The sequence below is a fragment of the Vigna unguiculata genome, unplaced genomic scaffold (genome assembly GCF_004118075.2).
Source record: "Vigna unguiculata cultivar IT97K-499-35 unplaced genomic scaffold, ASM411807v1 contig_456, whole genome shotgun sequence".
Classification (NCBI taxonomy): domain Eukaryota; kingdom Viridiplantae; phylum Streptophyta; class Magnoliopsida; order Fabales; family Fabaceae; genus Vigna; species Vigna unguiculata.
The window spans coordinates 45,967-61,170 of NW_021011167.1; the positions used below are offsets into that span (position 1 = coordinate 45,967).

At 42.8% G+C, this 15,204-nt stretch overlaps 2 protein-coding genes across 2 annotated transcripts; both read left to right on the top strand.

Moving 5' to 3' along the window:
• The first annotated feature begins 2,496 nt into the window (after positions 1-2,496).
• On the top strand, positions 2,497-3,000 carry LOC114171973. Its single transcript, XM_028056728.1, has one exon. The coding sequence runs from the start codon at positions 2,497-2,499 to the stop codon at positions 2,998-3,000; it is 504 nt and encodes a 167-aa protein (XP_027912529.1).
• A 2,537-nt stretch (positions 3,001-5,537) lies between these two features.
• On the top strand, positions 5,538-6,070 carry LOC114171974. The gene is made up of 2 exons (XM_028056730.1): positions 5,538-5,716; positions 5,836-6,070. Exons 1-2 carry the CDS (start codon positions 5,538-5,540, stop codon positions 6,068-6,070), a joined length of 414 nt encoding a protein of 137 aa, XP_027912531.1.
• Positions 6,071-15,204: the final 9,134 nt, after the last annotated feature.

The following is a 15,204-nucleotide window of genomic DNA, read 5'->3' on the forward strand; positions in this document are numbered from 1 at the left end:
ACTCAGGGTTATCTTAACCCTAACTATTTCTTCACTACAAACTGGCAATACTGAAGTTGCTAAAGTAGTGGTAATTTGATCGCCTAACGACAGCGATATCACTTTGCCACCCAAACCACTGAAACACTTTGCACATCACAGCACCTTCTCCCTTTTCTCTTTTCTGCCTTCTCTCTACCAAAAGAGAAAATTCTGAATCAGTCCTCTCTGTTCCTGCGTGAAGTCTCGCCTAGGCGAGCTGGGGTCGCCTGAGCGAGATAACGATCTCGTCTGGGCGAACCAGCCTAGCCTGAGCGAGAGTTCGTCCATGTTTTTCTCTTTTGCCACTGTTAATGTCTCGCCTAGGCGAAACTGACTCACCTGAGCGAGATAATCTCTCGCCTAGACTAGAATTTTAGCCTGAGCGTGAACTACTGCAGTGATAGTGATCCACATCTGTTTTCTTTGGTAGAAATATATGTTTTAATGCATCTTTGTGCAACTTAGGCTCTGTATGCTTTGACTGTTATCATTGATGTATTGTATGATTTAATTGGATGAATATAAGTTATGCGAAGATGAGGTTAAAAATGGAATTTCAAGGGAAATCCAAGTGGAATAGTAGTGTGTGTAAGGATGTGAGGAATCTAAAATGGTTGGTATCCTGAAACTCCAATAACCATTCAAGCCCAGATAGAGTAGAATGGATTATGTCGTGAGGAGTAGCAGGAGGTCCTCGTCGTAGGACTTGATCAAGTCTTAGACGTGGAGGGGACTTACCCTGGGAACGGTCGGGTGAATACTCCATGTGTCCAAACTCTGCAGAGTCTGGGAACCGTTACAGATGCAAGCCACCAAGAGCTCCAACGTTCCTTGCACAATCTGGATATTGAGTCGATAAAACTATGATTGTATTATATGCTATGAATGATATCTCAAATTGCAAAGTGTGATTTATGTTGTTTCTTTCAGTTGCCTTACCCTTCTTTCTGTTTGTGTTGTCTGTTTTTGTATATTTTTGTCCTTTTGCTATGATCACCTGTGTTTGATGGGAGCAGAGCAGAAACCAGGTGGAGATACCCCTCCTGAGTAGGGGTTGGAGCATGGTAGGGAATGTTCGTTGCAATTAATTTCTGATTGTATGTTTTGGAGTGGTGTAGTTTAGCCTCCTTTTCAATTTCTATTACCTTGTATATATATTATTATATATATATATATATATATATATATATATATATATATATATATATATATATATATATATGTAGAAGTAATAGCCCCGAGGACTGTACTAGGTCATATATTGCGTGTATATGACTGTTTTTTTTCGACTATCTGCACTCTTTGATCATGATATAATATTTTGTTTGATTGTGTGGAAAACTATTAAATGGGATGTTACATTTTGGTATCAGAGTAGTAGTTCCTTTAGGGTTTGTAGGTGTGAGCTTGCCTAGTTTCTGTTGTGTGTTTCTTATAGTGATTTGATAGAGTTGTGGCGATGGTTAGATAAATTGATGACTCTCTATTTGTGTGGTCAGAGCTATGGCACCTAGACCTCCTCCTCCTCCTATTCCTAACCCGGATAGCTCTCACTTGGTGGGGACTATTGAGGCGATGTTGGCAGCCATGCAGCAGTAGAATGCTAACATGGTGAATCAACAAAACTTGGCCTTGCAGTAGATGGAGTCTGCTAGGCTCGCAGCAAAGGCCACCCAGCAAAGACACTTGGAAGCCTTACATCAGCTAGGGGAGAATTGATCTGTAGCTGGATCTTCCCAAGCTCCACCACCACGAGTGTTAGAGTGGAGTTTGGAGGACTTTCTTAAGCATCATCCATCTCGCTTTGACGGCAAGACCACTCCAGATGAGGCAGATCAGTGGATGCGAGATACGGAGCAGATTTTTGAGGCCAAAAGGTGCCCAGTAGAGAGTAGACTAGCATATTCTGAGTACTTGCTAGTCGGAGAGGCTGTTCATTAGTGGTCTAGCATGAAAATGATGTTAGAAGACAATAGGGAGACCATCACTTGGGAGCTATTCAAGAAGAAGTTCTATGCTGAGTACTTCCCGGACAGTGTGAGGTATGCCAAGGAAGTGGAGTTTTTACAGTTGATGCAAGGAGAGATGTCTCTATCCGAGTATGCGGAAAGTCAAGCACTTGGGCAGATTCCACACCTTGAGGATGGCAGAAGACTGGCAGTGTAGGAAGTTTGAGAATGGGTTGAGAGGTGATCTCAAACTCATGGTGGCTCCACTCTCTATAAAGGAGTTCCCTGCTTTGGTAGAAAAGCAAGAGTAATGGAGAAGCTGAAAGCAGAAGTTGAGGCTCAGCAGCGGTCTCAACAGAAGCTGGGAGGACCATCTGGGTCCACGAGCTGACAGGATGATAGGAGAAAACCCTACTCCAGGCCTCCGCCTCAGGGGTCCAAGAGATTTTCACCACAGTCACATCAGTCTCAGTCCCCTCAGCACCATTCTCCCAGGCCATGGTGTTTTCAGTGTGGAGGGCCCCATATGAGGAGTGCTTGTCTTCATCTTGGTGGTAGGCGGACGTGTTATAGATGTGTCCAAGAAGGTCACATTCTCAGAGATTGCCCCATTGGCAGGAGCACAGTGCTCACACCTTCGGCGCAGTCACAACCACAGCAAACACGAGGAAGTGTTAGACCTCAGGCAGCTGGTCGAGTATATGCTATGACGGGCACAGAGGCGAACAGAGCAGGTAACCTCATCTTTGCGTCTTGCATGATTGGTGGTAGGAGTCTATGTGTACTATACGATTCAGGAGCGACACACTCTTTTGTGTCGGAGTCTATAGTGTTGGAGTTGGGCCTTCCGGCGAAGGAGCTCCAATATGACCTGGTGGTATCCACGCCTGCTTCTGGGTTGATCAGGACTTCGACCGTGTGTGCTAGATGCCGGATTGAGGTTGAGGGACGCCAATACCGGGGTAAACCTGATCTGTTTACCTTTGGAGGGCTTGGATGTGATCTTGGGAATGGATTGCTTATCTGCTAATCACATTCTCATTGATTGCAATGAGAAGAGGGTGATGTTTCCCAGCTTAGAGGATGATGTTATGTGGATGTCCTCACAGCAGGTGGATCAAGCCATCCGTGAGGGATCTCAGTGTTTCTTGATTTTAACTCAAGTATCTGTTGAGAAGGAGGGCGGACACCTTGAGACGACAGTGGTGAGGGAATTCTCTGATGTTTTCCTTGAGGAGGTACCCAGTTTGCCCCCATCCAGAGAAATCGAGTTCTCTATTGATCTGGTACCTAGAGCAGGGCCAGTATCAATAGCACCTTACAAGATGGCTCCTACTGAACTGGTAGAGTTGAAAGAGCAGATTGAGGAACTGTTAGAGAAACAATTCATCAGGCCCAGTGTGTCACCTTGGGGAACGCCGGTGTTGCTAGTTAAGAAAAAGGATGGCAGCTCCAGGCTTTGTGTAGATTACCGGCAACTCAACAAGCTAACCATCAAGAACAAATATCCTCTGCCAAGGATAGATGACTTGATGGATCAGTTGCACGGTGTTGTAGTGTTTTCAAAAATCGACTTGAGATCAGGATACCATCATATTAGAGTTAAGGTTGGTGATGTGCAGAAGACCGCTTTCAGGTCTAGATATGGGCACTACGAGTACGTAGTGATGCCCTTTGGTGTGACCAACGCCCCTGCCTTGTTCATGGACTACATGAACCGAATTTTCAGGCCTTTTCTAGACAAGTTCGTGGTGGTTTTCATCGACAACATCTTAATATACTCCTGTACTCATGAAGAACATGTGGAGCATCTAAGGACAGTTCTAAGTATTTTGAGAGAGAAGCAACTCTATGCAAAGTTGTCCAAGTGCGAGTTTTGGATGACCACGGTCCAATTCTTGGGACATGTGATCTCGGCCCAGGGTATATCAGTGGACCCATCCAAAGTCGAGGCTGTATTAAAATGGGAGCGTCCTAAATCAGCGACAGAGATTAGAAGCTTTGTGGGACTGGCAGGATACTATCGGAGGTTCATTGAAGGGTTTTCTAAGATTGTGGCACCTTTAACTCAGTTGACTCGTAAGGATCAGCCTTTTGCTTGGACTGACCAGTGTGAAAATAGTTTCCAAGAGCTGAAGCAAAAGCTGACCAGTGCTCCTATATTGGTGATCCCTGATACCAGTAGACCCTTTGAGGTATACTGTGATGCATCCCATCAGGGGTTAGGGTGTGTTTTGATGCAAGAAAGGAGAGTGGTTGCCTATGCCTCCAGGTAGCTTAAGAGTCATGAGAAGAACTACCCCACACATGATCTCGAGTTAGCGGCGGTGGTGTTTGCACTGAAAATCTGGAGACATTATCTGTATGGTGCTCAGTTCCAGGTTTTCAGTGATCACAAGAGCCTGAAGTACCTGTTCGACCAGAAAGAATTGAACATGAGGCAGAGACGATGGATGGAGTTTTTAAAAGACTTTGATTTTGAACTGTTGTACCACCCGGGGAAAGCGAATGTGGTGGCGGACGCTTAAGCAAAAAAACAGTTCACGCCTCTTACATGATGGTCATAGAGTTGGAATTGGTGGAACAGTTCAGAGACATCCAGTTACAGGTGACTTTAGGAGAGGGCGTCATTAGATGCAACCGCCTAATCGTGTCTAGTGATTTCCTCGTCTTGATAAAGGAGAGACAGTTATCTGACCCCAAATAACGGGAGACAATGGAATGTCTTGTCTTGGTACAGAGAAAGCCAAGGGCTTTGAAATGGGAGGTGATGGGGTATTGAGATTCAGAGGCAGGATCTGCATACCTGAGGATTTGGAGGTGAAGGGCATGATTCTTGAAGAGGGGCACAAGAGTCGTTTTAGCATGCACCCAGGCATGACTAAAATGTATCATAATCTGAGAGAATCGTTATGGTGGACGGGCATGAAGTCAGACATTGCTCGGTATGTGTCATCCTGTTTGACCTGTCAAAAGGCTAAGACAGAACATCAGAGGCCTGGAGGGATGCTGCAACAGTTGGAGATGCCAGAGTGGAAGTGGGATGACATTGCTATGGATTTTGTTACCCATTTACCACGGACGGTGAGGAACCATGATGCTATATGGGTTATAGTGGACCGTCTGACCAAGAGTACCCATTTCCTCGTAGTGAACCTAAGAATGTCCATGACGAAGTTGGCACAAATGTATATCAATGAGATTGTGAGACTACATGGAGTTCCATTGAGCATAGTCTCTGATAGGGATCCACGTTTCACCTCCCGTTTCTGGCAGACGTTGCAGAATGCCATGGGTAGCAGACTGACCATGAGCTCAGCTTACCACCCCCAGACGGATGGCCAGTCCGAGAGGACAATACAGTCTCTTGAAGACCTCTTGCGGACGTGTGTGCTAGATCATCTTGGTACGTGGGATGAAGTCCTGCCTCTGGTGGAGTTTACCTATAATAACAGTTTCCATGCAAGCATTAGCATGGCGCCATATGAAGCTCTCTATGGCAGGAGGTGCAGGACCCCCTTGTGATGGTACCAAGACAGAGAGTCGGTAGTTGTAGGGCCAGAATTGATGAGGCAAACTACGGAAAAGGTTAAGCAGATACAAGAAAGGATGAAGGCATCTCAGAGCAGACAGAAATCCTATGCTGATCAAAGGAGAAGACCTTTGGAGTTTGCAGTGGGAGATCATGTTTTCTTGAGGGTTACCCCAACCACCGGTGTGGGGAGGGCTATTCACTCAAGGAAGCTGTCTCCTAAGTTCATCGGCCTATATCAGATTCTGAGGAAGATTTGACCAATGGCTTATGAGATCGCTCTACCTCCTCAGCTGTCTAACCTTCACTTTGTATTCATGTCTCTCAACTTAGAAAATATGTGTATGATCCCTCACATGTGCTTGAGTCAGAAGATCTACAAGTTAGAAGAGACCTCTCCGTAGAGGTTCAACCGGTGAGTCTTGGCGATAGTCAGACTAGACAGCGTAAGGGGAAATCGATCACTCTAGTTCAGGTCAACTGGGATAAGAGAATGGGGGATTCCACGTGGGAACTTGAAGAGGAAGTGAAGAAATCGTATCCACATCTGTTCTCTGGTGAGTCTTAATTTTCGGGACGAAAATTTGTTGTTGGGGAGATTGTGAAGACCCACATTTCAGCCCCCTAATCTCTCCTCTCTCTCTGCCACCCACACCACTGAAACACTTTGCACCTCACAGCACCCTTCTCCCTTTTCTCTTCTCTGCCTTCTCTCTACCAAAAGAGAAAATTCTGAATCACTCCTCTCTAATTGCAGAATCCAAACCCAGAGCCAATTCAAAATCTCCCCTCTTGGCTTCAACTCCTCCTTCTCCTCCATGTAAGTCACTCCCAACCATCTCATTCCTTTTAATTCGACAATTTCTAGAATCCCTTTCTGCTGTTGGGAACTCATCTCATTTTGAACCTGTAATTCCAGTTCTCTGAGTGGTACAACTGAAGCTCTTGAGAGGGAGGGTCCTAGTTAATTAGAAAGATATATAGAGGTAAGGGAAGCTAACTCCTCTCCTCAAATTGTATAGAAAATCCATGGATGAGCTTGAATTATGTAGTTGAGTGATGAATTCGTGTTTGTATTGCGGGTATTGGTGAAAATTACTTGTTGATTGATAGAAACTGGTCTGTTGCATGTGGGAATAGGTGTGTGACATGGTATTTTCGCCTAGGCGAGTTACTCTCGCCTGAGCGAAAGCATCAGGAGACGCACCTCTGTTCCTGCGTGAAGTCTCGCCTAGGCGAGCTGGGGTCGCCTGAGCAAGATAACGATCTCGTCTGGGCGAACCAGCCTAGCCTGAGCGAGAGTTCGTCCATGTTTTCTCTTTTGCCATTGTTAATGTCTCGCCTAGGCAAGACTGACTCACCTGAGCGAGATAACCTCTCACCTAGACTAGAATTTTTAGCCTGAGCGAGAACTACTGCAGTGATAGTGATCCACATCTGTTTTCTTTGGTAGAAATATATGTTTAATGCATCTTTGTGCAACTTAGTTCTGTATGCTTTGACTGTTATCATTGATGTATTGTATGATTTAATTGGATGAATATAAGTTATGCGAAGATGAGGTTAAAAATTGAATTTCAAGGGAAATCCAAGTGGAATAGTAATGTGTAAGGATGTGAGGAATCTAAAATGGTTGGTATCCTGAAACTCCAATAACCATTCAAGCTCAGATAGAGTAGAATGGATTATGTCGTGAGGAGTAGCAGGAGGTCCTCGTCGTCGGACTTGATCAAGTCTTAGATGTGGAGGGGACTTACCCTGGGAACGGTCGGGTGAATACTCCATGTGTCCAGACTCTGCAGAGTCTGGGAACCGTTACAGATGCAAGCCACCAAGAGCTCTAACGTTCCTTACACAATCCGGATATTGAGTCGATAAAACTATGATTGTATTATATGCTATGAATGATATCTCAAATTACAAAGTGTGATTTATGTTGTTTCTTTCAGTTGGCTTACCCTTCTTTTTGTTTGTGTTGTCTGCTTTTGTATATTTTGTCCTTTTACTATGATCACCTGTGTTTGATGGGAGCAGAGCAGAAACCAGGTGGAGATACCCCTCCTAAGTAGGGGTTGGAGCATGGCAGGGAATGTTCGTTGCAATTAATTTCTGATTGTATGTTTTGGAGTGGTGTAGTTTAGCATCCTTTCAATTTCTATTACCTTGTATATATTATATATATATATATATATATATATGTATGTATGTATAAGTAATAGCCCAGAGGACTGTACTAGGTCATATATTGCGTGTATATGATTGTTTTCTTTCGACTATCTGCACTCTTTGATCATGATATAATATTTTGTTTGATAGTGTGGAAAACTATTAAATGGGATGTTACACATTGGTGCACCAAGAATTTTATGGTACTCATTTGGGGACACCTGGAGGCCATTCCAACCTTTACATCTCAAAAACCATGAATTTCATTTTTTCAGAAAACACCCCACCAACCATCACCTAAGCCATGCCACACCGACCAACTTGGCCATGTGCAAAACACACAGAACTCAAAACATTCGTGCACCAAGAATTTTATGGTACTAATTTGGGGACATTTAGAGGCCAATCCAACCTTCACATCTCAAAAACCATGAATTTCAGTTTTTCACAAAATACCGCACCAAGCCATCTACCTAATTCGTGCCACACCGACCAACTTGGCCATGTGCAAAACATATCGAACTCAAAACATTTGTGCACCAACAATTTTATGGTACTCATGTAGGGACATTTGGAGGCAATTCCAACCTTCACATCTCAAAAACCATAAATTTCATTTTTTCACAAAACACTCCACCAAGCCTATCTAAGCCGTGCCACACCAACCAACTTGGCCATCTGCAAAAGACACCGAACTCAAAATATTCCTGCACCAAGAATTTTCTGGTACTCATTTGGGGACACTTGGAGGCCATTCCAACCTTTACATCTCAAAAACCATGAATTTCATTTTTCACAAAACACCCCACCAAGCCATCTACCTAAGCCAGGCCACACCGACCAACTTGGCCATATGCAAAATACATCGAACTCAAAACATTCGTGCCCAAGAATTTTATGGTACTCATTTGGGGACATTTGTAGGACTTTCCAACCTTCACATCTCAAAAACCATGAATTCATTTTTTCACAAAACACCCCACCAAGCCATCTACCTAAGTCGTGCCACACCGACAAACTGGCCATGTGTAAAAGACACCGAACTCAAAACATTCGTGCCCCAAGAATTTTATGGTACATATCTGTGGACATTTGGAGGCCAATCCAACCTTCATATCTCAAAAACCATGAATTTCATTTTTTCACAAAACACCCCACCATGCCATCTACCTAAGTCGAGCCACACCGACCAACTTGGCCATGTGCAAAACACATCGAACTCAAAACATTCGTGCACCAAGAATTTTATGGTACTCATTTGGGGACATTTGTAGTACTTTCTAACCTTCATATCTCAAAAACCATGAATTTCATTTTTTCATAAAAGACTCCACCAAGCCATCTACCTAACTCGTGGCACACCGACCAATTTGTCCATGTGCAAAACACATCGAACTCAAAACATTCGTGCACATGGAATTCTATGGTACTCATTTGGGGACACATGGAGGCCATACCATCCTTTACATCTCTAAAACCGTAAATTTCATTTTTTCACAAAACACTCCACCAAGCCTATCTAAGTCGTGCCACACCGACCAACTTGGCCATGTGCAAAACACACCGAACTTAAAATATTCGTGCACCAAGAATTTTATGGTACTTATTTGGGGACACTTGGAGGCCATTCCAACCTTTACATCTCAAAAACCATGAATTTCATTTTTTCACAAAAACACCCCACCAAGCCATCTCGGGGACTAAGTTTGGATTTTCTTATATTAGGAAATATTTCCTTCCTTAAGTGCAACCAAACTAAATCTCCTTCATTAAAAGACCGAACTCTCTTGCCCTTGTTTTTAGAATGAGCAATCTTTTCAACATGGGCTTGAATTTGGTGTTTAACCTTCTCATGAAAATCTTTTATGAACTTGGACATAGAAACCCCTTCTTTATGAACAAAATCAAAAGAAGTTGGAAGAGGTAATAAGTCCAATGGTGTGAGAGGGTTAAAACCATAAACTACCTCAAAGGGTGAGAGTTTGGTGGTGCTATGGACCACTCTATTGTAAGCAAATTCTATGTGGGGAAGATACTCATCCAAGATTTATGATTCCCCTTAAGCAAAACCCTAAGCAATGTGGAAAGGGATCTATTGACTACCTCAGTTTGCCCATCAGTTTGTGGGTGACAAGAGGTAGAGAAAGAAAGTTTTGTTCCTAGCCTAGACTACAAGGTCCTCCAAAAATGGCTTACGAATTTAGCATCCCTATCAGAAACAATTGTTTTGGGTAAACCATGAAGGCGAACCACTTCTCTAAAGAACAACCTTGCTATGTTGCTAGCATCATCTACTTTGTGGCATGGTATAAAATGTGCCATTTTAGAAAAATGGTCTACTACCACAAATATAGAGTCAACACCCCTAGAAGTCCTTGGAAGCCCTAGGACAAAATCCATACTTATATCCTCCCAAGGGGTGGAAGCAACAGGCAAAGGAGTATACATCCCTGCAAGCATTGCGCTAGACTTAGCATGCAAACAATTCAAACAACTAGCGCAATAGTTTTGTATTTCCCTTTTCATATGGGGCCAAAAGAATTTCTCTTTAAGCATGGCCAAAGTTTTGGCGATCCTAAAGTGACCCATAAGTCCCCCCTCATGCATTTCTTTGATCAAAGGTTTTCTATGAGAACCTAGAGGAATACATAGGCGACCTTCTTTGAAAAGATATCCACTTGAGAGATAAAAGTCGCCTTGGGACTTAGTGAGACAATCATGATAAATGGTAGCAAAGAAGGGATCATGAATATACAATTCACATATGTTGTCAAATCCAAGAATTTGGGATCCAAGCTTGGCTAAGAGAGTATATCTCCTTGATAGTGCATCAGCCACCACATTAGCTTTCCCTTTCTTGTACTTGATAACATTAGGGAATTGTTCCAAGTACTCAACCCACTTTGCATGCCTTTTATTCAATTTGTGTTGGCTCTTCAAATACTTGAGAGTTTCATGATCACTATGGATAATAAACTCTTTTGTTACAAGATAATGTTCCCAAGTATGAAGAGCTCGCACAAGAGCATATAGCTCTTTGTCATAGGTGGGATAGTTACGAAAAGGACCATTTAGTTTTTCACTAAAATAGGCAATTGGATGGCCTCTTGTAACAAAACCGCACCTATTCCCACCCCAGAAGCATCACATTCTAGCTCAAAAGTTTTCTCAAAATTTGGAAGAGCAAGAATGGGAGCTTGGGTGAGCCTAGTCTTGATATCATCAAAAGCCTTTTGTTGTCTTTCACCCCACTCAAAAGATATGTCTTTCTTAACAAGTTCATTGAGGGGTGAAGCAATGGTGGAAAAGTTGGGGACAAATCTTCTATAAAAACTTGCTAATCCATGAAAACTTCTAATGTCCCCAACATTCTTTGGCACAGGCCATTCTTGGATGGCCTTGATTTTTGCGGGGTCAACATGCACCCCACTCTTATTGACCATAAATCCCAAAAAGATGGCATTCTCTACACAGAAAGTGCACTTGTCAATGTTAGCATACAATTGGTGGTCTCGGAGAAGAGATAACACAACTCTAAGACGACATTGTTGGGGTCACATCAATCTACCTAAGCCGTGCCGCACCGACCAACTTGGCCATATGCAAAACACACCGAACTCACACATTCGTATACCAAGAATTTTACGGTACTCATTTGGGGACATTTGTACAACTTTCTAACCTTCACATCTAAAAAACAATGAATTTCATTTTTTCACAAAACACTCCACAAAGCCATCTATCTAAGGCGTGCCACACCGACCAGCTTGGCCATGTGCAAAACACACCGAACTCAAACATTCGTGCACCAAGAATTTTATGGTACTCATTTGGGGACATTTGGAGGCCATTCCAACCTACACATCTTAAAAACCATGAATTTCATTTATTTACAAAATACCCTACCAAGTCATCTACCTAAGTTGTGCCACACCGACCAACTTGGCCATGTGCAAAACACATAAAACTAAAAACATTGGTGCAACAAGAATTTTATGGTACCCATTTGGGCACACTTGGAGGCCATTCCAACCTTTAAATCTCAAAAACCATCAATTTCATTTTTTCACAAAATACCGCACCAGGCCATCTACCTAAGTCGTGCCACACCGACCAACTTGGCCATGTGCAAAACACACCGAAGTCAAAACATTCGTGCACCAAGAATTTTATGGTACTCATTTGGGGACATTTGGAGGCTAATCCAACCTTCACATCTCAAAAACCATAAATTTCATTTTTTCAAAAAATACCCCACCAAACAATCTACCTAAGCCGGGCCACACCGACCAACTTGGCCATGTGCAAAATACATCGAACTCAAAACATTCGTGCACCATGAATTTTATGGTACTCATTTGGGGACATTTGTAGGACTTTCCAACCTTAACATCTCAAAAACCATGAATTTCATTTTTCACAAAACACTCCACCAAGCCGTCTACCTAAGTTGTGCCACATCGACCAACTTTGCCATGTGCTAAACACACTGAACTCAAACATTCGTGCACCAAGAATTTTGTGGTACTCATTTGGGGACATTTGGAGGCCAATCCAACCTTCACATCTCAAAAACCATGAATTTCGATTTTTCACAAAATAACCCACCAAGCCATCTACCTAATTCGTACCAAACCGACCAACTTGCCCATGTGCAAAACATACCGAACTCAAACATTCGTGCACCAAGAATTTTATGGTACTCATTAGGGGACATTTGGAGGCCATTCCAACCTTCACATCTCAAAAACCATGAATTTCATTTTTTCACAAAACACTCCATCAAGCCATCTCCCTAAGCCGTGCCACACCGACAAACTTGGCCATGTGCAAAACACACCGAATTCAAACATTCGTGCACCAAGATATTTATGGTACTCATTTGGGGACATTTGGAGGCCATTCCAACCTTCACATCTCAAAAACCATGAATTTCATTTTTTTACAAAACACCCCACCAAGCAATCTACCTAAGCCGTTCCACACCGACCAACTTGGCCATGTGCAAAACACAACGAACTCAATACATTCGTGAACCAAGAATTTATGGTACTCATTTCGGGACATTTGCAGGCCAATCCAACCTTCACATCTCAAAAACCATGAATTTCATTTTTTAACAAAACTACCCACCAAGTCATCTACCTAAGTCGTGCCACACCAATCAACTTGGCCATGTGCAAAACCCACTGAACTCAAAACATTCGTGCATTAAGAATTTTATGGTATTGATTTGGGGACATTGGGAGGCCATTACAACCTACACATCTCAAAACCCATGAATTGCATTTTTTTACAAAACACCCCACCAAGCCATCTACCTAAGCCGTGCCACACCGACCAACTTGGCCATGTACAAAATACATCGAACTCAAGACATTCGTGCACCAAGAATTTTATCGTACTCATTTGGTGACATTTGTAGGACTTTCCAACCTTCACATCTCAACAACCATGAATTTCACTTTTTCACAAAACACTCCACCAAGCCGTCTACCTAAGCCGTGCCACACTGATCAACTTTGCCATGTGCAAAACATATCGAACTCAAACATTCGTGCACCAAGAATTTTATGGTACTCATTTGGGGACATTTGGAGGCCATTCCAACCTTTACATCTCTCAAATAATGAATTTCATTTATTTACAAAACACCCCACCAAGCCATCTACCTAAGTCGTGCTACCCCAACAAACTTGGCCATGTGCAAAACACACCGAACGCAAAACATTTGTGCACCAAGAATTTTATGATACTTATTTGGGGACACATGGAGGCCATTCCAACCTTCACATCTCAAAACCATGAATTTCTTTTTTTCACAAAACACTCCACCAAGCCATCTACCTAAGCCGTGGCACACCGACCAATTTGGCCATGTGCAAAACGTACCGAACTCAAAACATTCGTGCACCAAGAATTTTATGGTACTCATTTGGGGACATTTGGAAGCCATTCCAACCTTCACATCTCAAAAACCATGAATTTTATTTTTCATAAAACTCCCCACCAAGCCATCTAACTAAGTCGTGCCACACCAACCGACATGGCCATGTGCAAAACACACCGAACTCAAAACATTGGTGCACAAGAATTTTATATTACTCATTTGGGGCACCTGGAGGCCATTCCACCCTTTACATCTCAAAAACAATGAATTTCATTTTTTCACAAAGCACCCCACCCAGGCATCTACCTAAGCCGTGCCACACCGACCAACTTGGCCATTTTCCAAACACACCGAACTCAAAAAGTTGGTGCACCAAGAATTTTAAGGTACTCATTTGGGACACTTGGAGGCCATTCAAAACTTTACATCTCAAAAACCATGAATTTCATTTTTTAAACAAAACACCCCACCAAGCCATCTACCTAAGTCGTGCCACATCGACCAACTTGGCCATGTGCAAAACACACCGAACTCAAAACATTCGTGCACCAAGAAATTTATGGTACTCATTTCGGGACATTTGGAGGCCATTCCAACGTTCACATCTCAAAAACCATGAATTTCATTTTTTCACAAAACTCCCCACCAAGCCATCTAGCTAAGTCGTGCCACACCAACCAACTTGGCTATGTGCAAAACCCAGTTAACTCATAAATTCCGTGCACTAAGAATTTTATGGTATGATTTGGGGACATTTGGAGGCCATTCCAACCTTCACATCTCAAAAACCATGAATTTCATCTTTTACAAAACACCCCACCAAGGCATCTTCCTAAGCCGTGCCACACCGACCAACTTGGCCATGTTCAAAACACACCGAACTCAAAAAATTGGTCCACCAAGAATTTTAAGGTACTCATTTGGGGACACTTGGAGGCCATTCCAAACTTTACATCTCAAAAACCATGAATTTCATTTTTTCACAAAACACCCCACCAAGCCATCTACCTAAGTCGCCACACCGACCAACTTTGCCATGTGCATAACACACAAAACTAAAAACATTGGTGCATCAAGAATTTTATGGTACCCATTTGGGCAAACTTGGAGGCCATTCCAACCTTTACATCTCAAAAACCATCAATTCATTTTTAACAAAATACCGCACCAAGCCATCTACCTAAGTTGTGCCACACCGACCAACTTGGCCATGTGCAAAACACACCGAAGTCAAAACATTCATGCACCAAGAATTTTATGGTACTCATTTGGGACATTTGTAAGACTTCCCAAACTTCTCATCTCAAAAACCATGAATTCATTTTTTACAAATCATTCCACCAAGCCATCTACCTAAGTCGTGCCACACCGTCCAACTCTGCCATGTGAAATATACATCAAACTCAAACATTCGTGCACTAAGAATTTTATAGTACTCATTTGGGGACAATTGGAGGCCATTCAAACCTTCACATCTCAAAAACCATGAATTTCTTTTTTTCACAAACTCCCCACCAAGCCATCTAGCTAAGTCGTGCCACACCAACCAACTTGGCTATGTGCAAAACCCACTTAACTCATAAATTTCGTGCACTAAGAATTTATGGTATTGATTTGGGGACAGTTGGAGGCCATTCCAACCTTCA

Bases quoted from the DNA above. Each gene is read 5' to 3' on its own strand.
- LOC114171973 (XM_028056728.1), top strand. From the start codon at position 2,497: ATGAGGAGTGCTTGTCTTCATCTTGGTGGTAGGCGGACGTGTTATAGA.
- LOC114171974 (XM_028056730.1), top strand. From the start codon at position 5,538: ATGAGGCAAACTACGGAAAAGGTTAAGCAGATACAAGAAAGGATGAAG. The intron at 5,717-5,835 runs GTCTCCTAAGTT...CTCTCAACTTAG, and splicing joins GCTATTCACTCAAGGAAGCT to AAAATATGTGTATGATCCCT.